Here is a 25,923-nt window from a genome sequence, read left to right as displayed (position 1 = left end):
CATTAAAGGTTTCGGGGGAAATGGCAAGAGTGGTAAATCTGTCAAAACAGGTTATTCCTGTCCCCTAATGAGGCAGCTGGCAACCCTGGTTATAAGGAAAAGTCTCAGTGTTCAGCGACTGCTACCTGATCTTTGAGCCTGTTTCCAGCTCTGAAGACTTCTGTAAAACACAGGCTGTTTTGGTACATTTGCTTTGAGCTCCTTCTGTGGTCCCTATATGGTCTGCGCTCGAGGAGAACCCGAGGGCTGTCAAGCGCAGCTCAAGTCGCAGTTGGCATCATCAGCCCCGATTGCCTTTGGAGTGAGGCCTGACAGATGCGTCATTTGCTTTTGCTGCTTTTTCTGATGTAGCAATGTATCACTTTCAGTTAGTACTGAGATATTTTTGCTCTATCCAGAACAGTGAATTTTATAGCCATGATTATTTTTGTGTTAGAAACAAGATTGTAACAGCCTTGTGTGAGAACATGTTGTGTTATGTGGGGTTTAGAGTGTAATGACCAGGGAGATAACGCAGGGAAGTTTGTTTCTTTCCATTTGTTCGCTTGCCTAATAGTTTTACGTAGTCTGATGGAGAGACATAGGAACAGTTAATTCAAATTAAATAAAGAAGTGAATTCAGAGTTGAAGGGGCTCTGATCTTAATTTATTCTTGTAATGAGCTAACTGAAATTGATAAAGGTCATTCTTATTCAGGAACGAGAGTGCCCGCAAAAGTAGTTTCTGTAATCTATTTCAAAAGTTAATTTGAATGAATTTTCAGAAGTGTCCACAGGCAGAAAACCCGTTACAGTCTGTGTATGATGACTGGAAGCACTCAAAAATAAATCTACCTGGCTCTGTGTCCTCAGTGCCGCCACAGGTAATGATTATAAAGAGGGAGACTGCAGTGACCCCGCGGGCTGCAGGCAGCGCGGTGTTACACCCCAGGGCCGTGTCCCCACGTCCCTCCTCTGTGAAACCGTTGCCTCGAGCTGGCATCAGGGATTAAGGACTCCTTCAAATCTCATAAATTTTACCCAGCTCCTACTCCCAGTGCATTAATTTACATTTGCTTTACCTTGGCTCTGGTATACGCCACCTTCACCCAAAGCTGAGAGAGCAAGTCTTAAACACTTTTTCCAACACTTAAGCCAGAATGACTCTGTGGTTCAGCTGCTGGGTGAGACTAATGCCAGGTTCCCTGAGGAACAAATGCACCACCTGGCCAAGGAGCTCCAGTTGTCTGGCCCTGTGCCTTGCAGGCTTCCTTGTACTGCCAAACATTGCCAGTTAGTCCCAGCGTGTAATTTTTTGTTGTTGCTGCTGTTTTTATTAGTGACTCAGCCAAGATTGTTTTGAAAAAAACCCTTTTAAATTCAGGAAGGCTGTGAAAAAGGAGGAAAGGCTGAATGCATGGGAACTGCTCCGAGCTGTTTGTAATGTTCCCTCTGTAAATTAAAGCTGGAATATCACTCTTGTGCTCTGCCTGTGCCACTCTGCCACATGAAAAAATTGCTTGAGAGTATTCTGAGACTCTTTTCTCTGGTGCTCAGAGTAGGATGTTTGTTTGAACGTCTCTTCAGATTCGGGGCCCTGTCATACGCTATTATGAAATGACTGTGCTGGTCACAGGCACTAGTTCAGTAGCCCAGGATATCCCTTCCACGCTCAGAGCTGCCTAGAAAAGGCCTCTGCTTTTATGGGGGTAATTCTAAGGGATGTGCAGAGATGCTTTTTATCTTCTCTCTTCTCAGATGCCAAGTGCATTGACTTCCTACGAGTCACAGTCCCTGGATACTGAATTGATTGTTTCCACAGTAGTCCTGCTGTGGAATATGACAGTAATGAGATACTCTGCAATGAGAAGGTGTGTTAGGATCACAAAGAGCTCATCTCCTTTGTGATAGCCACTACCAAGCCATAAAATACTCTGATACCTTAAAGCCTTGCTTGTGAAGCTGGAGCTACACTGGGCTAAAAACTGAGCTCATGCATAGGTTTATATATGGAAGCTGTCCTGGAGCTTAAGTCAGCGCAGGCTGTGCTGTTGCTAATGAAGTTGTGTTGGTGGCTGCAGTGCTGGGACGGGCAGATGTCCAGGCTGGGGAACCAACACCTCTCCCTTCCTCACATTGACCAGAGCAGGTGCGGCTCCTGTAGGTCATTCTCAACCTATTCTGAGGGCAGCTAAATCTTCTCCCATGTGGTTCAAAGGTGGAGGCATTCGTCCTCCATTCTGGAATATTAATAGACAGTGTCATCTCAGAACACAGTGCTGGTTTTTGTAGTCCTCTGGTGGGGCAACCAGGGACGCAACCTGGAGGTCACTTGGGCTGGCAACAGTGGAACCTTGTTTGTGCAGCCCTAGTTTGTGAGTCTCTGAGCATTTGTTTGCAGAGACCTCACTGGTGCACTGTGTAATGGGCTTACACAAGGAAAGAAGTTTAGGTGGGAATTCATTTAAGGAAAGATTTGGAGCCATCTTCCCCAAGAGTAGTTTTTTCCTTAAACAGATTTTTTTTCTCCTGAGCTGCAAACAAGAGTTGTCACTACAGGCAGGTCTGGAACATGCATTTCAGCTACTTTTAAATAAGCATCTCTATTATTTAGTTCTAGCACAGAACATTTAATTATCTCTCTAAGGCACTGGAGCCATTTAAAATATTTCCAAGGCACTTCCAGCTCATCTTCCATCAGGTTGCCTTACACTAGTTATATTCATAGTATGCATTTAAATTTATGAGGTGCATTTAGATTTGGTGTGTGTGTTTGTGTCAGAAAGGAGCAGCTGTTCTGGTATGGCAGAGTTGAGTAGGAAGCAGTGCCTTCTAGATATCCAGGATTTTTCATCTGCTTTAACTGCATTATACACTAGAGTTGGGATTTTTAATTATTTTTAAACAATTTCAGCAGGACAGAAACACTTAAGCATTTTTTTTTTTCTGATTTTAGTGTGGTTTTACCCAAAAGTAACACCATTTGCACTGAGGAGCAGTGTTTTTAATTTCTGACAGTGTGAGCGGAATGCATATCAGGACATAGGTACTGCTGATTATTCCCAGGATTAGATTTTTTTAGTTTCTTACGTGATCATAATTAAAGAGCAACAATAATGACTTTCTCTGATGACCCAGCTCATTTGTCTAGTTTGGAAGCTGCTTGTACTCTCAAATTTGCTAAAACTGACTTTCTGGAAAATGAGACTGTCATTCTAGATTTCCAGGAATTACTGCTTTGCAAATTAATTGATGTTAATAATGAAGAATATGCCTCACTAGGAAGTGAGGTGGGGAATTGGTGTGATCAGATCAATTGGAGATTTTAAAATACAATTGGATAAGGTATTCTACTGCCTCTTGAATAGGGTGTAGGTGGCCTGGAGATAAGGAAGATTATATCTGGTATCTTTTGTTACAAAAGGCCTGCTTTTGAATTTTGAGCCTAAAACTCAATACAGCATTTAAGGGTTTCTGTTTGTTTGTTTTGAAATGGATGGATAACACCATAGTTTATTTTAGTATTTTAGATTGATGAAAAGAGAATAGTAATTGTAAATTTAGTCCAGAGATCACCAGGAAAATTTTCTTGGCACGGCAAAAGCATGAGAACTGTCCAAAATGCATCTTTAAGTACACAATAAAATTAAGCCTAGCAATGAGCCAGTATTTAAGATTAAAAATAGCATTCAATCTGAAGCTGAAAATAGTTCTGAGCTGGAAAAATTAGTGACACTATAATAAAGCTATCTGGAAACTGAGCTGCTGAGAATATGTGATCCATGTAAAGGTGTCTATGTAAAAAGGACAAATGCTTGGAGTGGAACAAAGGCTTTGTGTTTCCAGTGTAGGTGTCTGTAAGGTATGTGTTATCCAGCCTTTCAAATCTCTCATCAGAGACATGTAGTCTAGATGGGATTTCTTTTGAACTGCCTTTTTTTGGCAACACAGTTGACCTTGAGTTGGGCTTCTGATTCCCTTTAGTGTACATAAACAACCTGCTAAAAGGCCAAACGATTTGTTGGGTGGTGGTTTTCTTTTCACATTTGATTTGTCATGGAACAAATGTGAAACTCATGATAAAAATCAGTAGAATTAGTGTGTGGGTGTCATCAGCATACATAAATTGCTGACTAGGTGCTCAGTTAAATGCCAGCTAAATCTCATTGGCTTGTGTTAGTTTTTGTTCATAAAATCATTCCATGGGTTCTCAGATGCCAAAGGGTGAATTGTTTTCTGATTTATCTGGGGTGCATGGCTAACAGCTCAGTCTTTAAATAGAAGAAACAGACCACATAACACGAAAATGAGGTGTTAAAAGGCCTGGGTGGTATCCCTTTAGTGAATATAACAGGAAAAATGGACAAATGGAGTAAATTGTTACTAGTAATCCATAGGAAAGGGAGGAATTCCGAGGTGTTTATTGTTTCCATTTAGGATGGATGTGTATGAACATCGTGGGCTTCTGAGATAGTGAAACAGCTTTTCTTAGCACTAACAACTGTGAAATTTCACCTAGTGGCGATCACGCTTTAACCTGTTTTGTCTGGACTTCAGTGTGTAGCAGGAGTGCAGCTTTGAACTCGAGTGCACTCACTGTTCTCCAAGCCAGCACATAAAAATTTGATCTCCCATCATATATTTGTAGTCAAACTGGGGTTATGGACCAAATGGGTGGACTACAGGGTTTGTGAAAACCTGACTAGACCTTCAGGCTCAAAGTGTCGGTGTTTTGAAGTCCAACTGTCTGTGCCAAGCAATGTGCCTCAGGGCCTGCTGCTGGAGTTACTGCTGTTCAACATCTTGATGAGGGCCCCGGGTTGTGGGACAGAATGTCTCCTTAGCATGTTCACAAGTGACACCAGGTCAGTGCACTGGAAGGAGAGCAGGGCTGCCATTCAGAGGGACTTAAGCAGTCTGGAAGAACGGGCCGGCAGGGAGCTTGAGATGTTTGGCAAAGATAAATGTGGCCTCGCATGCTGGATGAAACAGCTGAAGGAGCTGGCTTTGTGTAGGCCTGGGCAAGAGAAGGCCAAAGGCTGATACCATTGCTGGCTTCAACTATTCACAGAATGACAGAATCACAGAATGACAGAATCACAGAATGTCAGGGGTTGGAAGGGACCTCAAAAGATCATCTAGTCCGATCCCCCTGCCGGAGCAGGAACACCCAGATGAGGTTACACAGGAAGGTGTCCAGGTGGGTTTGAATGTCTGCAGAGAAGGAGACTCCACAACCCGCCTGGGCAGCCTGTTCCAGTGTTCTGTTACCTTCACTGAGAAGAAGTTTCCTCTCATATTTAAGTGGAACGTCCTGTGTTCCAGTTTGTACCCGTTGCCCCTTGTCCTATCATTGGTTGTCACCGAGAAAAGCCTGGCTCCATCCTTGTCGTACCTGAATGGGTCCATGTTTTCTCTATAGCCCTCTTCCCCAACTCTCCTTGGTGCACAATGAAAGGGTGCAAGACAGCAGTCATAAATTGCATCAGGAGATATTCCAGCTAAATAGAAAGGGTTTTTTTGGTTGGCTGATTGGCTGGTTGGTTGGTTGGTTGGTTGGTTTGTTTGTTTGTTTTTCCCACAGTGAGTGTGTCTGAGCCCTTGATAATATGGGCTAGAGAGGGTAAGCAAGCTGGAGATTTTCAGAAGTTGATGGAAAAAGGCCCCGAGCAACTTGATTTGGTTTTGAAAGTAGCCCTGCTTTGGGCAGAAGGTTGGACTAGAGATCTCCAGAGGTCCCTTCCAGCCTGATTTATTCTCTTGCTTCTCTTTTAAGACTCAGGGATTCTGATGGCAGCAGAATGTGGGGCTCCTGCCCTTAAGCAATCCAATCTGCCATCTGCAAGGGGTAGGCACAGGCTGTACTTTTCTTAGGCTGAAATCTTTTTATCCTTACTCATATCTTAAGGGACAATAAGGATATCAGCGGAGCAAAAGCCATAAGGAAGAATCTGACACCGGAGGAGTTTCAGCATTCACATAAGAAATGATCTCCTTCTCCACCCCACAAGCATTGCTCTTGTCAGGGCTCTTGCTTTTAAACTCTCTTCTCCTGATGGTGAATGACCTGACAAATGAGTGATGGTCAATGTGAATTTCTGTATCTTCAGTCTCTTCTCCCATGTGTAAGTCCTGGTCAGAATTCCTCTTACTTTAGCAGAAAATTTGGGCAGAATGGAGAAAGAAGTTGCACTTGGATGAGCTTTCTGTACTCCTGTCGAGGGTTTAGATTGTGGGGTGACAAACCCTGGCAGGTGTATTGTTAACCCCCTCTCCCCCCCGCTTTCCCCTTTTTGCCCCTTCCTTCCCCCCCCTTCCCACTCAGGACAGGCGATCGGGAGGGAAAGAAGGACAGAGAGAAGAGAGTTGGAAAAATCAAAAATGTTTTACTAATGCTACTAATAAGAATAGAGAAAATAATACAAAATATACAAAACCAATCTTGAAAGTCTCAGCAACTGCAGAGCCAGCACCCAAAGTCCTGGACTGGACTCTGCAGCCAACCGGAGCTGGATTCAGTCTCTCACTAGGCCTCAGTTCGCAGGGACGACTCGCAAGGTCCTCTCCTAATGTCGGCCATAAGCAAAAGGGACGAAAAGGGATGAGATCCTCGTGATCTCTCACTTTTATATGAAATATTCACGTGAATGGAATGTTACACACAGTTGATCAGTTTCTTGGTCACCTCTTTACCGTTGCCCCTCTTGCGAGATGTCCATCCATGTTTATCAATAAGTTTGCATTCCATTGCTATGTTTACCAAAACATGTATCTGGTTCTCCAGGAAAATGCAGCTAATATGAAGCTTTAGCTGACAGGCAAATTCACTAAAAGAGAAACTTGTTTTTTAACAAAACCAGGACAACTCCTAGAGTGTGGTTTATAATGTAATGTGGAACTACTGGTTAGATGTAGCAGGTAGCAGCGGATGTGGTTCTCATTTTCTGTCCTTTGAAAACAGAGACTAAGTGAATAAACAGAAACGCTGGTTCTGCGAGGCATCTCTTACGCATTTTAACTAGAAGCAAATGCCATTGCCCTACTTCTAAATAAAACTTGCAGATATAAAATCATGTGAATGTCAGTTTAAAGAAGGATATATCTCCCTTTCACTATCAATTTTAATCCTGCATGTTTCTGACTGTTTAACTTTCTTTACTGCTTATTTGTTAGATAAACAGAGTGCAGATACTCCTGAGGTCTGTTATGCTAGCACTTTTTTTTTTTTCTGCTTACTGTAACAAAATACGAACAACAACAAAACCAAGACCCAAACATTATTTATTCAGGTTCTCTAGTGTTTAACATCCTGATATTCCCAGTGAGGCTATTGACCAGACAGGTTTTGAATTTGAGGTTGTAAAAACCCCATTTTGTTTACGTTTCTATATCACCTTTTTTAATTCTTGTGATAAGAAAGAAATTTTCTCGGTCTAGAGTCACATCTCATATGTAGGAATTTCAGTAGTAATAAAATTTTAATGAAAGCATTTTTTATACAGTCCAAAAGGCTGTGATAAAAATTGCCTTGCAGCAACAAAAAAAGAGCTATAAGGCATCATTTGAATTCTTCCAGTATTCTTGCGTATCAACTGTGCTTTATACTTAAAGCACATGGAGGACTATAAAAGCCTTTAACTCTTTCAGATTTGCCTCTTTTAGCACATTTTTGAGCCTTGGTCTTCAGATATATTGGTGATTTATCTACATAATAGTTATCATATTGAGACAGTTATTTTTTTTAGTTGGACTATATTGTTCATTTGTTCTCATTTTTAATATTCCCATCAGGCACATCCATACTTCAAACAAACAAACAAAACTGAAAAACTGTCTTGTGGGTTCCTGCCTAGACTTCTGAGTCCTCTGTCTGGCTTTCCTACTGATCTGTGGTGTGCAAATTTAGATTAATTAATTCCTTTCTATGTCCTAATTTTGTCTCCTGTCCAGTGGTTCTCTCACCTGTTCAGATTTTAATTGGTACAGGAATGTTACTGTGTTTGTTACAGGTCTCAGCCCAGCACTGTTTTGCCCTCTGTAGAAGCCTGTAGGCTTTATTAAAATAAGAATGAAAATGGCTGCACTTCTTGTTTTCTCCTGAAACAATATTGTGGTTTTTCTGGAAATGGAGACAGAATTTAACCATTGTTTTTTTACTCTGGTTACAGAATGATGCTTCTGACCCAACTTGAGCTACCAGAACAGCTTAACGCAAGAGTGACTGATAAGAGATTTATTTTTCTTTGACATGGTAATACAAAACAGGGCAAATGAAACATGGACAAATTTGTAAGCTTGAATATTTATTCTTGAGAAATTACTAATAAAGGTGGAAGATATTACAGTGCGTACACACGTAATTGTCCACCTTACACGTGTTGTAAGGTGGACAAGAGAAACATAGGGGGCTGCTAATCAAGTATACTGGTGACACACATTTGGGAGGTGTATTCGGTGTCAAATGGGGATTAGTGCATTGTACAGCAGGGTTCAGGGCAAATTGTTGGAGTAGGTTGAAATTCAGTTTTACTAAGTAAGAGACGTTTATGTGCTTGGGGACTAAGAAGGATTTTTGCTGTACAGAAGGAGTTTTTTTTGGGGGGAATGACTGTAGAGAAGAACATTTATGCCTTGTTTGATGGCAAGATGGTGGTGGGTAGGGCTCTAAACAAGGATGTGTTGCTTCAGCCTAATAAAAGAGAAAATATACCTGTCAGGACGTACATCCAAAATTATATGACACTTGTGAAGGGGGAAGAACCATTTTAACTAGTGGATGATGTCACCAGAAAAAGGTTTATGAACATCCCATTAACAAATGTCATATAGGAGCTAGAAGAAAATTAATCTCCACACCGGCCTGCCAGTGGAACTTGTGAGTGTTCCATGTTTTAAGTTGGAAATTGATAAGGTTCTGTAAGGAGCTGGGTGGTGTAATAGCCTGTGACTGCTGACAGTGGAACATGATACACTGAGAAGTTGTATCTATTCCTTCCATCTGGATATGATATTTTTCTACGCAGTGCCACACAGAAATTTCTTATAAAAAAGAACAGTGAAGTCTTCCCTTTAGAGATTGCATTATCATTTTCTTTCAATTCTTGCAAAGGATGGAATATCAGAAAGACACTGGTAAATTAAATCAACTTCCGCTTTAAAGAGCCCCACCAGGTGATGTGTGAATCTGGCTGCTGGGAACGGGCACGGCCTCAGGAGCCCAGAACACAGAGCATCGCTCACGTCCTGCTGTGTCACACCACACACTGTTCCGAGCTGCCAGCCAGGTGTGATGGCTTGGACTGAAAATCCGGACACAGATAATGCCGCTTGTATTAAGGCTGAGGAAGAACATTTGCATTCCTGACTTCTGCCTATCACTGTTTATGCTGTGAGCTAGGAAATCCCACAGTTTTATGCAGGTTTTAATAGAGAAAATTGTTACTACATCCCTGTTTTTCCGTGTCTCTTTGCAGAGCATAAACAGAACATATGAAGAAGTTTCCCCTGACATGAAAGAAAAAAAGTGGCATTGTTTAAAGTGTCTTCTTTTTTAAAAAAATACTGTTGTGTTTGCAATGACATACCCTGAATGTAGTATTTTGCATTTCTGGTTGTTTAAGCTTGCTGTAGCAAACATTCACATGGGCAAGATGCATACGTGAACATCAGTATGTTTTCTTTCATGTACAGCGCTTACAGGCCTAGGCTTTAATTTAGTATAATAGAGACCAACATTTTTATTTCTGACAATCTTTACAACTATTGCTCACGGTGAATGAATCCTTCAGCCAGGACTTTCAGTTAGGACTTAGCTCACTTGTTTGAGGGTTAATAGTCTTCCTTGAAAAAATCAAGGATGTAAATATTATCCTGCTACTGACAGAATCGAAATATTTTTCTTTTCCCTGAGAATCGTTTGGCAAGCGTATCATAGTTGCAACCAACTTGTATCAAAATCAGCACCGTTCAAAAAGATCTGTTGTAAATTTTTTAAAGGCAATGACTGAAACAAGGGATCGGGATTTCAGTATGTAGTACAGCGTTTAGTAACTCGCCAAAGATGAAGGAAAAAAGATGGCAAGAAATTAAGATTCAGATTGTCAGTGGATGTAAACTGATCCCTCCACTAACATCGTCATTCTCAAAGAGAGAGTTGGTATTTTTTGTGAGGTTTTTTTAGTATCAAGGAGCAAAATCAACCATAACTAGCTGAGTATCTGGCCCAAAGTTATTTATTGTAAAGATCTGTTAAATGCCAGCCTTGGATCTCACTAAAATTTACTCCTTAAGCTTAACACACTTTCCTTCTGAAAGGTAAAGCACTTGCTTAACCAACAAGTTGCCAATAAAAAATAGAATTATGGAAAAGTTAATTAATGAGGTGGTTTTAATAGGCTCTGTTTTATTTCTTGGCAACAGAAAGTATATGATAGTCGAGTGTCTGCCAAATGTTTTATCTCCCTGTTATCCATTTGTGATCCATTGCCTGGCGCCTGAATTAAAAGCAATTGGTATCAGCGAGTTCCCAAGCTGCCTTCGAGAGCGGAAAGGCAGAGAGAGGCTGCACGTTATTGTAGCTTCGCAAACACTTCGCTTAGCTTAAGGAAAGACAAGGCTGTTAAGTAAATCTTTAAATGAAGTGTAATGGGACACTGCCTTTTTAGTCTGAGAAACTATTTAAAGCTCAGTGTATCACAACTGGAATATTTGCATTTCTTGCAAGTGTACATTGAAATCCCAGGAGAATTGACTCAGTCTCCTTCCTTCCTGCATAGAGATGTTGGAGAGCGTGGAATTTACTCCTGCTCTTTGCCTTCTGATAATGATTGTAAGGACACGGACGCCTGGGCTTTTTCATCAGGGCTGTCACTAGCTCAGTGTGGGACTTCAGAAAACCATTTGGTGTCTATATGGGAGGAAATTTGAATGCTATCTGCCTGGATTTAGATCTCTAAAAACAAAGAGTTTGTATTCCTGCAGATGTTAAGTCTTCTTTCAGGTTATTTTGTTGGAAAAAATGGGCCTCTGTTTGCTTACCTGTAAAACTGAGTGGTGTCGAGAGACATGATAAAATATTCTAAAATCTTTGTGCAGAGAAAGCACGTAGAGAACGATTATTTTATTTTAAGTGGTTGGTTTGTTTGCTTTTTATTTTTTCTTGAGGACATAGCAATTTTGGTCTCAACCAGATCAAATCAGCAGGTTTAAAAGCAAAAAAAGCTATTGTGGATGTGTTTCTTCATATAGCACTGGAATACAGGATGGAGTTCACTGCTTCAGAGTATAAAGCAATGAAGAGGAGAGAGACATTCTGAAAGGAATATCAGAGACAGGTGTATTGGCAGCTGTTAAACACTGATCTGGAGACAATCATCTCCAGCTAAACCACCATTTTGCTGTAATGTGAGAGAGAATCTAGAAGGACCACTCAATATTTGCCCTGGTTCATCTTTTTTTCCTCCCTTAAGCACTTCCTCTTGACTACTAGCAGAGGCATTGCAGGTTTTAGATCTTTATTTATGCCTTACCTAATTAAAATACTGTACAAGTTAATGAATGTTTTTAAAGCAGTGAGATCATCAAATGAAATGGATATGCAAGAATTTCAAATGATGTCTGAAGGGGAAGGAAAGGTCTTTATCTAACTACAGAGATTCAGTGTTCTGCCATTGGCCAAAGCTTTCTCATAATGAATTTATCCACAGGCTGCTGCCCTGGATTCTAGACGTGTCTGGGTACTGGTAGTTCTGTATTAATACAGTCTCCTTTTAAAACTGTGTGACAGTTTACAAAATGCTCTGGGATATACTAGGATGAAAAGCGCATAAATACATGTAAAATGCTCTAATTAAGATGCAATTAGCAATGCACAAGAAAGAAGTGTTTGCCTGGCTACACTTTATGTCTATAAAGTTTCATTTTCTGGAGCACAGAATACTTGGCATATCACTTGTTCTAAGCAGTTGCACTTGAAAATAATTGCTGTGTAAAAGCTCTGAGGAGGTTATTGTAAATTGGTTTCTGCTGTGAGACAGAGGCATTGGAAGTGATGGAATAATTTCACAGGATGAGGAAATAATTCCGGAGGAGTCACCACTGGAAGCTGTAAATGAGCAGCAGAATCGCTATTCCAGCAGTCAGGAGTCTCAGCCCGGACTGGCAGGTGAGGGGAACTGCTGAAGGAACGAGCAAGAGTCAGGTTGGGCTTTTCCTCCGGTGATCTGTTGGTTCTGCTGCTGTCGCTTTGGAACCAGCTCTGGTGAAAAGGTTCTGGCACCGCGGGAACTGTCTAGGGACATTTTCTCTTATGTGAGACTTGGGGTGAGACGAAATAAGGAGATAAGCTATGAAGGAACAGGGTAAGTTCATTTCCTTTGATAAGAGCTTATTGGTTTCGTTAAAGTCTCTGTCTTTTTTTTTTTTTTTCTATTGTGGTTTTGTTTTGTTTTAAATAAATAACGTTCAACAGAAAGTAGAATTGTTAGGCCATTGGGTTGGGATGCACAAAACCTAGACTCAGTTTCTAAGCTGGGCACAGAGTTTTGTGGTTCTGGACAGATCACTTAGTTTGCCTGGTGTTTTCTTCATGGGAAGAATGTCTCAACAAGGATAAAATCTTCCAGGGTGCAGGCTGAGCTAATACAGTCTAATGTGTCTAGGAAGAACTGCTTTTGAAATCTGAAGGAGAAATTGTGATGCCTTGTGTGTCTCCCACTGGGCACGACAGGAACCTGCTGCCTCCTGAATCCCGAGGCTGTCTGAAGCAGCCAATAACGTTCTTGATCAGTAGGTTTTCAGATAGCAGATAGTTTGTAATTGTGGCTGCTTCTGTTTGGGTTACATGAAGTCTAGAGGAAAAGAAAAGAGGCAATAAAAGAAAATCAAAATCACACAAATGAATTCTTAAATTTAAGAAGTGTCAGATTGTTGGTCTGTGTAGTGGAGTCACAGAAAACAGTGTTGTCTTGCTGTTCTTCTGGCACCAGCGTGGCTCTGCATATCCCTTGCAGCATGGGGATTGATTATTCTCAGTCACTTTGTAGGAATTACAATAGGCCTGAGAACTGTGTAGGATGGAATAAGCTAAATCCGATAAAATTGCTGGAGAACTAATAGCCAGCAAGTCTCTGCTGAGCTTTAATAGCCAACAAAAACATCTCTCTGCTGAGCATAATAGACTGCAATGTTTCAAAGTCTAGTCACTTGGCGAGATTATGTGGTTTTTTTCATGGGAACAACATAAAATGTTTATGGCAGCACACTGGCAGATTTCAAATGCCGCAGAATTTCTGGAGGTTAGACCTTCAGCATTGGGAAACGTGTACAGAAATTACTGAGATGAGACTCAGGACTAGTACAATGTGTGGGAAGTGATCGCTTCTCACGTCGTGTACTAAACTACTAGCTATGGTCAGTTAATTTAACATAAATGAAAATCAACATATAATCAATTGTGTTGCAGAGGTGACGTGTATGTGCCTACAGAGCTATACAAAAGACAAGTTAATACGTGTCTCGAATATAGCATCTAAAGCTATAGCTACTAATAATAGCTAGTGTGAGCGTGATGACTTGTACAGTATGTAGATGTATATTGAATCATTCTCATCTTCCTTCTCTTTCATCTCTTCAGCTAAACAAAAAAGATATAAATGTGGTTACCTGCAGAAGTCACACTGGGGGAAACTCCAGGAATTTGTCTCTCAATGAGGACAGGAAAACTTATTTCTGGACCCACAGAACTTCTCTTCACCATTGTACCTGAGCTGGATACACAATACACAGTCGTATCTAGGAGCAGAGGAACTAAAATAAATAAATGCTGGTGGTCAGCATTTCGTAGGAATGTAGTGCTTTAATTTTTTTGTCTGTAGAATAGGAATAATTGTATCTGCTTACCACATCAGAGTGGCAGTAACGGTAATTAAAGTGTGGAGTGCTGCGATTATTAAAAAGAAGAGCAGGGGTGGAGAGAAAGCAGCATTTCTGATGAGCTAATAGTTTTCAGTCAGGCACGTTAAAAGTCCAAGCGGAGTGAACGCCCTGTCCTGCACTCCACTTAATTTGGCAGCAAATGAAATGTGTAAAGCCAGAGGAGCAGAACGCCAGACTGAGAATAAAGGCAGAGAAACCAGATTCTGTGCCTGTGTTTACATTTGTCTGTGCGTCTGCATGAGTGTGTATTTTTAACAAGCTGGCTGAGAAGATGACAATTCATTGCGGGGAAAATGAAGTCAAGAGTTCAGGAAATTCAGGATTTAGTGTTTGAAGCAGGGGATGAAACGTAGTTGGCCAAAATTTGGTTGGACTTAGCAGTTCCCACCCAGGAAGCCGAAAGTTTTTGTGTGTTTCTGGCATCTTTTCATGCATGTTTAGAGGAGAAAAAGCATTTTTTTGTCTTCTAAAGTGAAATCTTAGGGATAAAATGTGATTTGTGTTACGGCAGCATCTCTCAATCCATAGTAAAGTACAGAGTACAGTAAGTGTGCTCCAGGGAGGGCTTCGGGCTGCAAATTGTCAGTGTCTGCACCTTGTGTTTGGCTGCTGTTCAGTCTCATTTCCTAGGACATGAGGGTTATACAAGTGCTGTATCAGTCTTCCCTCCCTCCTCCTTTCAGGGAAACAGAACTTAAAGATACTAAACAGTCATTGGGGTACAGGAGAAAGATGAGAGTGAAAGGAGTGTGTGGTTTAGGAGGTATGGGTAGAAATTGAAGATGTTGGAGCAGTTATGGAAGACAGCTTAAGGGTCTGTGCATGGATTTAAAGGACATGGAGAGGAACTGGGAAAGCAGACAAATGGCAAGGAACTGAGAGTATTTCTGGGAATGGTATTGCCAAGAGGATGTTACGTGGAGACAGAACAAATCCGATGGGTGTTGAGGATGTTGCACGCAAATCTGACAGAGAAAAACGATTCATTAATTCAGCTGCTCATGGAACAGTTTGTCTCTGGATCTGTACAACTGCGTAGAAGGAAATGCCTGGAAGTCTACACTTAGAGTTGGCCTAATTGCCTCTGTCTGGGTGGGACGTTGTGGGAGCCTAGAGAAGATGCCCAGGGCTTTTACTTTCCCTGCTGTGTGTAAGGAAAGTGATAACAGTGTTTCTTCGATCCCCATCTTCCACAGGCTCTTACCTTTTTGTTTAGGTGCAATATACCTGCAAATGAAAAGCAGTGGAGTAGAGATGAGACAGAGCGAAAGAGAAAGAAAACAGTCTCAGGACAAAATTGAGTCAACCTTTGGGGCTGGTTAGGGTCCCTCCATATGGAAAAGAAAGTTACCAATCATATCAGCTGCTCTGAGATGGTCAACACATGGAAACATGTCACTGAAAGGCAACACACCATGGTCCTGATGACTCATGGACTATCTAGAGGAAAATAGTCACTCTTCCTTTAAACTGTTTGGGAACACGGACACACCTGCTTTGCTCAGGCCACTCCCTTAGTCCTGTTCAACCCAGGAAATACGAGGAGTAAAGCCACAGAATGAGAAGGATCTCTGCTGTTCCTCCAGCTTGTCATCTGTCCTCCGAAAGGCTGTAGCTTTTGAGGTCCAGGAACATTACTGCCTGAGAGCCCAAATGGAAGTAGAAATACATCAGAGCTCCGCAAACGGCAAAGGTTCGTCCTGAGCTACAGCTCTGCTATTGAAATCTCTATTGATAATGTCATAGGTTAAACCATCCATAGGACATTAGTTCTTGGGTTTACAGAAGAAAACCAGGCTGAGCAAGTTCTGCTGAATTCACATTGGGATGTTTGTTGCTAGAGCAATTTATTTTAGTTTGTTTTTCCTTTACTGATTTAATGGTTAAACTTCTCAGTCTGTTGTATTCTGTGAACAGTGAACTTTGTGACAGGGCTGACCAGTGTGTGCATGTAGCCATGTGTCTGTCCCCCGGACTGGATTTTTTAATATAATGAGCAGAGCACAACTCAGTGCAATTAAAACCAGGCTTGTTATCCATGTGTATTTTTGTGAGAGGTACCTCACTGCTCCGTTTTGCAGTTTCTTGGTAAAGATGATGCTATTGCTGTGGGGCAGGTTCTGTACAAAGAGCTTTCAAAGTTTTGTAATGGAAGGTGGCACAAAAGGTCAGAGTATTATTAATTAATGCTTTGAATGAAAAGCTGATAACTGATCTGGTTTAGGGTGCTGTTGAGGGCAGCTTTCTTTGGAACGTAACCTGAGGAAACGTTGTACAAAGTGTGACTTAGTGACCGGGCACACCTACAAGTCCTGGCTGTCCTGCCACCGTGTGTCACCGCTGTTTGCCGGCAGCCACCACTGCCACCGAGCAGCCCTTGTTCCCTGAGCAAACGTGCTGCAGGTGTGACCACACAGCACACAGTCCCAACATGCAGCGACCCGCACGGAGCTACCAGGAGGTGTGAGTCAAAGCGCTTCGCTTCTCAACACCAAAAGCATGCTCAGCACAGTTTTGGTGGTAAGTTACAACAAAGTAGATACTCTTTGAATCCAAGAGGCGTGCACATCTTAGTTTGCTTAGTAAACATTTCTCTCTTTTTATACCACAGTCTTCTGAAAAGGTGGGCGAAGAGGCATAAATATAAAAAGATATATTTAGCTTTCTCTGTCACTCAAGGGTGTGTAGTTGTTTTCTCTGTTATGTCTTGGCAGATTAAAAAACCTTTAGGGTATCCCTTTGACTTCAGGGGTTAGAACTGGAAGAAGTAAAGTCTTATTTTTTCTTTATATTGTCTAATCCAATATTTGTCACTTAAAAATAATGTCTCCCACAGATATCATCTGTCTTTATGGGTCTGGAGCTTAAAAAAAGGTGCAGGTAGACATGTTAAAGAACTCTGTATTTATCTTCATGAAAAGTATCAATTTACCTTAAAAAAAGCCTACAACCCCAACTTTCTACCTACTGTTCATAACAACAACAAAAAAATACTTTTTCCATTGCTAATTAGTCTTTTAGGCCACACAACCCAATGTTGAACTAGATATAACCGTTCTGTTTCTGTTGTTTCTCCCAACGTGTGCTGAATTAAGTGTGCAAATTTCTTCTTTTTCCCTCCTTATTTCTTTACTATTTATTTTTAAAGTACTATTTGGGGTTTATTATGTCCATATAAATTTATCTCCTCAGAAGTACAATACAATAGCATTTGGTTAAATTGTTGCAATGTGGTAAACTACTATATCCTTATGTGAGAGGAGAGGCTGAGGGAGCTGGGGTTGTTTAGTCTGGAGAAGAGGAGGCTTAGAGGTGAGCTCAGCACTCTCTATAACTACCTGAAGGGAAGTTGTAGCCAGGTGGGGATTGGTCTCTTCTCCCAGGCAGTCAGCAATAGGACAAGGGGGCATGGGCTTCAACTCTGCCAGGGGAAATTTAGGCTGGATATTAGAAAGAAATTCTTTACAGAGAGAGTGGTCAGGCATTGGAATGGCTGCCCAGGGAGGTGCTGGACTCACCGTCCCTGGAGGTTTTTAAACTGAGATTGGCCATGGCACTTAGTGCCATGATCTAATAAACGGACTAGAGTTGGACCAGGGGTTGGACTCGATCATCTCTGAGGTCTTTTCCAACCCCGTCGATTCTGTGATTCTGTGAACATACTGACCAAATTAACATTTGTCTAAGTCCTGTGTGGGTTCATTACAGTGAGGTTGTGCTGAATACCTGGTTCTTCACCTCCTGGCCAGATAGACTGAGAACTGGGGAGGTCCTGCTTATATATCTCTGCCTGCTTTGGCCAGTGCAGGTAACCTCGTCTGTGGCTGTGAAAACCTCTTCTCACTGGTGCGTCCTGTGAGATGAACACATGTAATTTCATTAAAGCGGGTAATGGGAACAGATTGTTTTATTTTTCTTTAGTTTTTAAACACTTTCACATGCTGGCTTTCACATTCTAGAAAAATGATCCACTGGTTCTTTCTGCCGGTTGTCTATTTCGGATTGCAAGGCCTGACCTTATTCTGATGATAATCCGGTAAGCAGCTGGAGAACTGAAATCTTGTACTTCTCCAGAATCAATTAATTGATTCTAGGAAAAGTACTGGAAGGGTTTGGATTCCAAATAAATCATGAATGTGGGGAAAAAACTCAATAACAAAACAATCAGAAAACCAGTATAAAATAATGCATTATCTTGTAGTTCATTCATACTTAAAAAGGAAATAACAGGAAGCTGCCAGCTAGTTTCAATCTGAAATATGCACAACATATGTTTATAACATAAGGTTCACTACTGATAAGTCCTGTGATGGTCAGCACCTGTTTTAACTGATTCATCTGAAAATATTGCTTTATGCTGCTAGAAGTAATTCATCAATCAATTTTTATTAGCACAGCCTGACAGGTTGGCTGGCTTGCCTACTTGCTTTAATTCTTGTTGCTGTTTTTGCTGTTGTTTTGCTGTTCTCCATTGCAGAACTATTCTTAAATCGTACCAGGGCAAAACTGCTACCAAAAAACCAAAGATGGGTAGAGAGTGTTAATGCCAGAAGCGATGCTGAAGCTGATCTGCATGGGAAAGGGAGGTTTTTTTTGTCATTGATTTGTGTCAGTGCTAAATCTGTATATTAAACAAGTACCACAGTGGTAATATCAAGACAAATAAAATAAAACTAAACTTTGCTTTAGACTGAGGGAGTGTTTACACTTAAATCCACAAATGAACAAAACTCCTGGTTTGCACTAGTAGTTCTTTGCACTCTGCATAAACTGCAGAATCAGTTCCTGTTGTGGAGAAACTGTCTAGACGCAAAATTTTATGTACCCATCTGGACTTTACATCATGTTTTAGTTACAGTTTGTTTAAAAATAATTTTAAACCTACACTTCCATTTAAAGTTCACCTGCTGGAAAAACTCCTTTTGTTAGCAGCCCATGATGCACACGGCCTTAACTGGCAAAACCAAATAACCTCGGGAGACGGAATTTGGTCAAGCAGTGGCACGATAAGATCAAGAAATTCTTGCTGAAGAAATGCTGCTGTAGATCATTGTTGCAAATATAATATGGTAAATATCAATCAAGCGGTTGGCAAAGTGGTCTTAGATTCCTTGTAGCTATTCCATTTGACTCATTCACCATTCCTATGTTTATGATACCACTGAAACTATTATTCCCAGTATTGTAAGACCTTATTTCCTACCTTCTGTTCCAAAATTGTAGCTTGCTAGGTACTGAATGCCCTCTGCTTCCCCTGCAGGATCAAGACTCTTGATGTAGCACTACCTTTGAATAACTCTCATAGGATTTGATGGGCACAGCTTCACAATGTTGTACATATCAGGGAAATACCACGAGATAAGGCCACTAGTGTGCTGAGTGACGGTGGAAAGGAACAATCCCAGCTGTACCTGTTGTCAGGTCAAGGACGTGTTTGTTGAGGAAAATAACCAAGCAAAATGAGACCCTGAGGTACCCAGAATGGTCAAATTCTCAGATTATCAAATACTAGTAGTTAGATGATGCCATATATGTAATTTCCTGTCATGAATAAATTAAAACAAATTCCAAATCCTTTGTCTGCCCCATCAATTGTATTTTCAGATGTGTCCAGGCCTCATTTTTGCCTGTACACAACACGGTCCCTGTGTGAGAAGTGAGCTGCTCGTGGAGTCATAGTTTTGCTTATCTGATGGTTTGTGGGTCTTTAACGTGGCTGTGGATGGCCGGGGTGAATGCGGCTGAGGCACTGGGAGATAGCGCCGACCGCCAGGGGAAGGCTTCAGCAGCGCCGTAGGATTCATTTAATTACAAAACAAAGAGTAGCCAACACAGCGTATTTAAACCTGCTTTTAGTAGGAATGTTGGCAGCGGATGAACTGGCCTGATGTCATTTCTGGCATCCTGTATCTTGCTGCCATACTTTCCACTATATAGAAAGGTAACCTCCTATTCTTAGTTTTGACAGACGTTGACAAAAAGTTTGTGCCGGCTTCTGGTAGGTGCTTAAATTAGTCCTTGTAGTATGAAAAAGGAATCTCTTTCAGGGCTTTGCTGAAGTTAGGAGAGGGCACTGTGAGTGCAATAGTTGTTCTGTTGGAGTCACACCATGCTCCAGCGGTGGCTGTGATGCTGGAGACCTTGAGAGTGTGATGCAGTAAGAGAAACACTTAATTCTTCTAATGATCACCTGTGCTGGTTCTACAACTACAGGAGAAGATCCACTGTTAGGAGAGAATGGGGAATGTTAAACTAAGATGTTCAAGAAGTCCTGCAGTGGCCTAGGGAAACCTTTATTCTGCTATAATTATTTGTTCAACATTTGAATAAAGTTGCTGTGCATATTTCTGTAATCACGTGACTTGTCAGAAGAGAGAGAATAACAATATCCACTTGATTTTAATACAAAACAAGTGGAGTGGTGCTTTCTTTGGTGTCATGCTTGTAACACATCGCTCTTTATACAGGTACAAGAAATAAATGTGAGGGTTGAGAGAACACTGAGCTTTCAACTTTCATCTCTTTGCTTCCCAACTTATTCCTGTCTCAGTTACTATGAAGTCTACATTGAGAAGGGAATGTTACAAAGTTTCTTCTCTCAGCTGGAAGAAAAACTTTGAAGTTCAAGAAAAGAAAAGAAAAATGTCTGATTAAAGGAATTACATTTATCTTGAAAGTCTTTGCTCACTTGAAGCTACCTTTGTGATTGTCTGAAAGCAAAATTAATATGAAACACAATAGGGAGCTATTTTAATGTACCATCTCCAGCTCTTCAGACCTTTAGCCAATATAATTTAGTTGTGGTTTGTTTGGTTTTTATTTGTTTTGATTGTTGTTCTTTCCAGGCTATTACAGGCTTAACTGTTACACAGTAATGACCACAAGTAAACAGAAGAATATTAAAAATGTTAAATGCTTTTCCACAGTACTTATTTGCTTCTCAAATATCTGAATAAAAGATATACCTAAACATTGCTGAGTAGGAAAAACAAAACAAAACTAAACCAAACCATTTTGTTACTGAATATCTGAAGGGCTGCCGGCTTCTGCCAGGATCCTTTTTGCTAATTATTCCCTAGAGTGACTGAAGAGTCTCTTTAACTTCAAGCACAGTGCACAGCCCCACTGAAGTCGTGGGGTTATTTGTAAACGTTGAGGTAGGCAAGCACTGGGATTGTGCTGTTGAGTCAGTTCAATCATACAGAGTCTTACACTGACCTCTGAGTAGTAAAACCATTGCCATACAGCTCACTTATTTAGCAGGGAGAGCTCAAAGTGGGCTCATCCAGGCTGTTGTTTTTCTAGAAGAAAGTGGTTGACTCGTACTCAAATAGCAGAGAGTAAGAAAAGTGTGTATGAGACTTGTGCGCTCACAAGTTACCAGCATTCGGTTGCCCTTCTGCTTCCCTGTGGGTCTCCTGGAAGGAGTTCTTGGCCTGGTTATGGCTCAGGCCCTTCCCTCCTCTGGAGCCTGGACCAAACTGCTGCGGATTTGGCTGGGGGTGACTGGGGGATCGAGTGCATCTGCCACACGTGGCAGCCCAGAGAGAACTGAGCCAGCCAATGGGACTCCTTTCCGCAACACCCTCATAGACGCCTGGACCAAGGAGCATGGCATTCAGTAGGTCTGTGACATCCCCATCATGCACCAGCTGCTGGGAAAATGGAGCGCTGCAATGGACTGTTAAAGACTATGCTCAGAGCAATGGGTGCTGGAACTTATAGAAACTGGGACTGAAATTTGGAACAGCCAGGTGCCCAGAGCTAGCCTGTGCCTCCCAGAGTCCTGGAGGTGCAGCATTTTTATATTTATATTTCATATAGCTCTCACTATATCCTACCCACAAAATTGCATCAGTTGTCAGCAATTACAGTTGTTTTTTTCCTGCTGTAAGTAAAAAGGCTTGGTTTTGCTGTAGGAATACGTGGTGCAGTGTTCTTGACATTACGGATCAATAGATTTGCCTTGTGCTGCCAGGAAATGAAATGCTGAACCACCTCATCTTGTAATAATGCAATAGATGGATCCATTAATGCACACACTGTATTTTTATGTCTGAAAATAGTTGAGGACAGAGATTTTTTTTTTTTCCTGTGGCTAGTCTGAAATAAACATTAGAATTGATAAAGTAAGGTGAATAGCCTTTGGTTGAGTCATGCCTTTTGTCATAACTGTGTAACTGTGCACTCCTCTAGTCACAGCAACTGGAGTAACAGAGATTTGGCTTGTTTGGGGCAGAATAGATAAAAATGGAGTTTTCAGATGAGAGAAGAGGGTACAGAGTTAGTTATGTTCGCCTTATCTGGTAACATGATTCTCCAGGGGAAACGAGCACTTTTAGTGTTAAATAAGGGCTGCAATCTGTTGGAAAATCATTAAGAAATACAGTAATGAAGTTGGAAGGTAATTAAGATCAAGGAGAAGCACTCAGCTATGCTTTACATGACCTCTTTTTTTATTGCTAACTAGTTACTCCCTAGTGTGGTCTGTAGTACTTCTATAGTTCCCGTTATCACAAAATCTGAAAACTTCAGTCTTTAATGTACCAATTGTTACAATTCCCGTGTGAGGGGGGAAAGTGATACGGGAAATGCACTAAAAGAGATTAAGGGGATGGCTCAGAGATGAACAAGTCTGTGGGAGAGCAGCGGCTGCAGGTTTCTCAAATCCCAGGTTAGCATTCCAGCCCTTCAGTCTTAATTTCTTTCTATTAATCTCAGTATTTATTAATTATTTGAATAGTTGATTATGGAAGCAGATACCTTGGTAGCTGTGATGGCATTAAATACTAAAAATGGATTTCAGCAAATGATTTTGCTGCTTATTTAAATGTGGTGGAATGGGATCTCCGTAGGCTGTTCTGGATATGGCAGTAACTCATCTGGGTGCTGGTGACATTCTTAACAGCACTTGTGTTAGTGCAGCATCATCCCGGAGGCCTTTGGTCATTAACAGGAAAATAAATCAGCATCGCAGGTGCAGTGCCATAGGAACTGCACGTTATTTCTGGGTTCCTTTGGCAGATTGAGGTCCAGTTCTGCATGCATGAATGTTCAGCTGAGTGTCTCCAAAGGCACTGCCTGTTTTCTGTCACAGGTTGGGGATTTAGTTGTCTGTCTCTGCTTTAGCTTTAAACCTGGTAGAAGAAATCATTTTTAAAATGAAACTGGATAACCTTCAAAGATACCAGGTTCCTGCAGAAGGCAAAAAAAAATAATTTGAGAAATCTTTCTTAAAAAGGTTCCAATTGGTGAGTTTGGGAAGTACAAGGAAAGTAAAAGTTATTGTTTGTTGTTTTCCGGTTTCACAGAACAGTGATGTCGACAGAGTTAGTATTTTGTTTTATGTCAGCGAACTCAAAGTTCTACAGACAGTTTTGTTCCTTGCTTTTAGATAAGCTTAATAGATCAACTCTTAAAAACAATTTCTGTTTATTTATTTGCAGTATTCTTGGTGGAAGTGGATTATCCGATATAGAAACAATGTAATTATGAAATGGATTCAAACCATTTCACTCCCAGTGGTTGTACATGTGATCCCTGATAGTAGCCGATACCTGATGCTTGAAAGGAATGTTTTAAGGCTTCCAGAGGTAGTAGACAGTACTTTGCCACCTGACATTGTTCCCCACCCCCCCATCATTTAAATATTTCATTTGGTGATTGATTTTTCTGTGTATTATTTCAGCCCGGCTAATAAAAGCACATGATGGTAAATGGCTGGTGCTGCTCTCTCTTTTGTCCAAGAAGAAGATGATTAGATATAATCTCAAGCTTATTGTTTAGATATTTTTGTTTGTTTAATGTTTATCTTCACTGAAGGGTACACTTGGTGGATACGGGGGCTTAGGGAAGTGAGTCAGGTTCGGTTGCTGAACATACAGCAAAGGGAACAGCATTCCCAAGAGCTCGTGCTGCTGCCTGCCCAGCAAAGCTGCTCTTTTGTTATCAAGGGCTCATGTGCCATGAAGTTATCAGCCATGGTTGATAACAGGAAGCTGAGCACAATGCTTTAATTCAGCTGGAAGATTTTGCAAATGTCATCAGTTGGGAAAGGAAATTGTCACCATGTGGTCTTAGTTAAGCCTGAGATCGAAATGTAGTTGTGTTTTTTGTTGGGTGCAAACTGTAACAGAAGAATAAAGGGCAAAGCAATGTTTCGTGTGTGTTTTGGAATGAACACCAAGGAGAAATCAATGCATAAAATAACATTTGCTTTCTTATTTCTGAATTAGTTTAACCAGATAGTTTGTGTGTGCAAATCTTGGTGTAGCCATATAAAGATGAGATCGAATTTGCAGCACACAACCTCAGGAGATCCCCAGATGGCTTTTCAAAGAGTTAATATTTGATGTAGTGGAAGATGATACAAATGTCCTATTCAGACTTGAGCTTGCTGCTATCCTTTCACAGACCTCATGGACTGGACAGACTTTGAAACAGATCTTTAATGCTGCTTTTTGCATGTGTGTGCTGCAGAAACAGGTGTTTTGGGTGGAGTTGGGCGGATGATTAGTTAACTGTCAGGTCTAATAGCAGTCAAGACAAAATTTTGACTTGACAACTTGATAACAAGCCTATCTGGGAGACTCGTGCTTAATTGGGTTGCTCAGCTGAGTTATAACACAAATCATTTTACCTTTGATATCAATTTCAGTTAGCCCTTTTCAGTAAGCCACTGTTTTTTTCCAGTATAGAGATGCCCTGGGGCTTTGTGGTCTTGATGTTCCTCCTGCCACAGGCAGTAGTATAGCTTACCTTATAGAACCTTGTATGGGCTGAAAGCAGTAAACTAACTTGGTAGAGACCTGTGGACTGTAAAATTCATGTCTATGTGGATCCTTCACAGCCCATAGCACGATAAACAATGTGAATGCCTTATGCTTTTATAGACAATAAACTGTTTAAGTAATATTAAATGTTAATAACTAGGCTTCTCCATCTGTTGTAAAATTTACATCTAGATGTACTAGTACAGATCTCTTTTTAAATTGTCTACCTAGTAGTAACAATGCTCAGTGTGGACATCAGCAGTCATTATATGATCTCTACTAAATATTCTTTCATGAGTGGATGTGATCTTAATGAGGAAGCAGCAAGCGTTAAGTGAATGGAAGAAAAAACAGGTGTGGTGGACCAGGAACATATTTGTTTATGAGGAACACCTGTTCTTCATTGGTAACGCTCACCTGAGTCAGAGAGTACAGCCAAAGCCGTTCTGCAAGTATTGAGCTGAACAGGTGTCACTGATTGTGTGATTTGTAGTGGATTTGTGGTTGTTAATGCTCTTTCTCCCCTGGTCAGTCTGGCAATGCTCTGGTCTCTGGAGAGAGGAACAGATGCAGGTATGTGTGGCTGCTGCAGCTGGCCCAGAGCAGGATTGCTGGGCCGGTTCTTGGGTATTTCTTCTCAGCCAAGATGACCAAGATGAGATGAGCTTCACCTGCAGTGAGGGAGCTGAGAAAATACCCTTTGCCTGGTGCTCCTGGCTGTGGTGCCTTTGTTTGAAATACATCATCCTAGAAAGTGCCAGAAAATATCTTAGTACTTGGGCTCTTTTCTTGTTTGTTTTTAGTCCCCAGAAGATCTATAGCATTGAGAAGTGGTGCATGGCAATATAGGATGAACTAGTGGTGCTGTTACAGTAGTGGATGTGTTTGCTTGCCGGAGTATATCGTAATGCATTTCTCTATATGGTAATTCTGTTTCTGGGTTTGAGCTGGCTAATTTAAATGTCTTAGTGATCTCGGAGCATAATGCCACCAATAGTTCCACTTGTGCAGCAAAAGAATGGATTTTGTTGCCATTTGAAAATATATTCTGTAAACCATTGGAATATAATAAGCTGCGATACTTTTAAAGGACTATACCATGATTACTTCAAAAGCCACAAAGCAGCTTTGCGCTACCGGTTTTTAAAGCTCAGCAAGTTTTATGTAGTACCTGAATTATTAATGGAGATGAATTGGGAGAGGAAGCTCCGTTGGCTTCTCAGTCTCAAGCGAGGAGG

General features: G+C 41.1%; 1 protein-coding gene across 8 annotated transcripts in view; it reads left to right on the top strand.

The window, feature by feature from the left end:
• ABLIM1 (actin binding LIM protein 1) overlaps nucleotides 1-25,923 on the top strand; it is a gene marked incomplete at its 5' end in the record, with an annotated part of 210,397 nt that overhangs the window by 41,376 nt on the left and 143,098 nt on the right. The window contains 2 exons of one of the 8 annotated variants that reach the window (XM_082052498.1): nucleotides 11,925-12,337; nucleotides 13,612-15,606. The exons of 4 other annotated variants lie outside the window; for them this stretch is intronic. In XM_082052498.1, coding sequence (XP_081908624.1) covers nucleotides 15,567-15,606 — 40 coding nt within the window. Of the gene's footprint in view, nucleotides 1-8,206; nucleotides 8,230-11,924; nucleotides 12,338-13,611; nucleotides 15,607-25,923 lie in introns of those variants that run through there. 3 more of the 8 variants (XM_082052506.1, XM_082052512.1, XM_082052503.1) reach the window with 3 other exon arrangements.

This window comes from Streptopelia decaocto, assembly GCF_964273445.1.
Source record: "Streptopelia decaocto genome assembly, chromosome: 5".
In the NCBI taxonomy this organism is placed as follows: Eukaryota; Metazoa; Chordata; class Aves; order Columbiformes; family Columbidae; genus Streptopelia; species Streptopelia decaocto.
The sequence above is the reverse complement of the archived record's forward strand: the minus strand, read 5'-3'. Positions and strand labels throughout refer to the sequence as shown.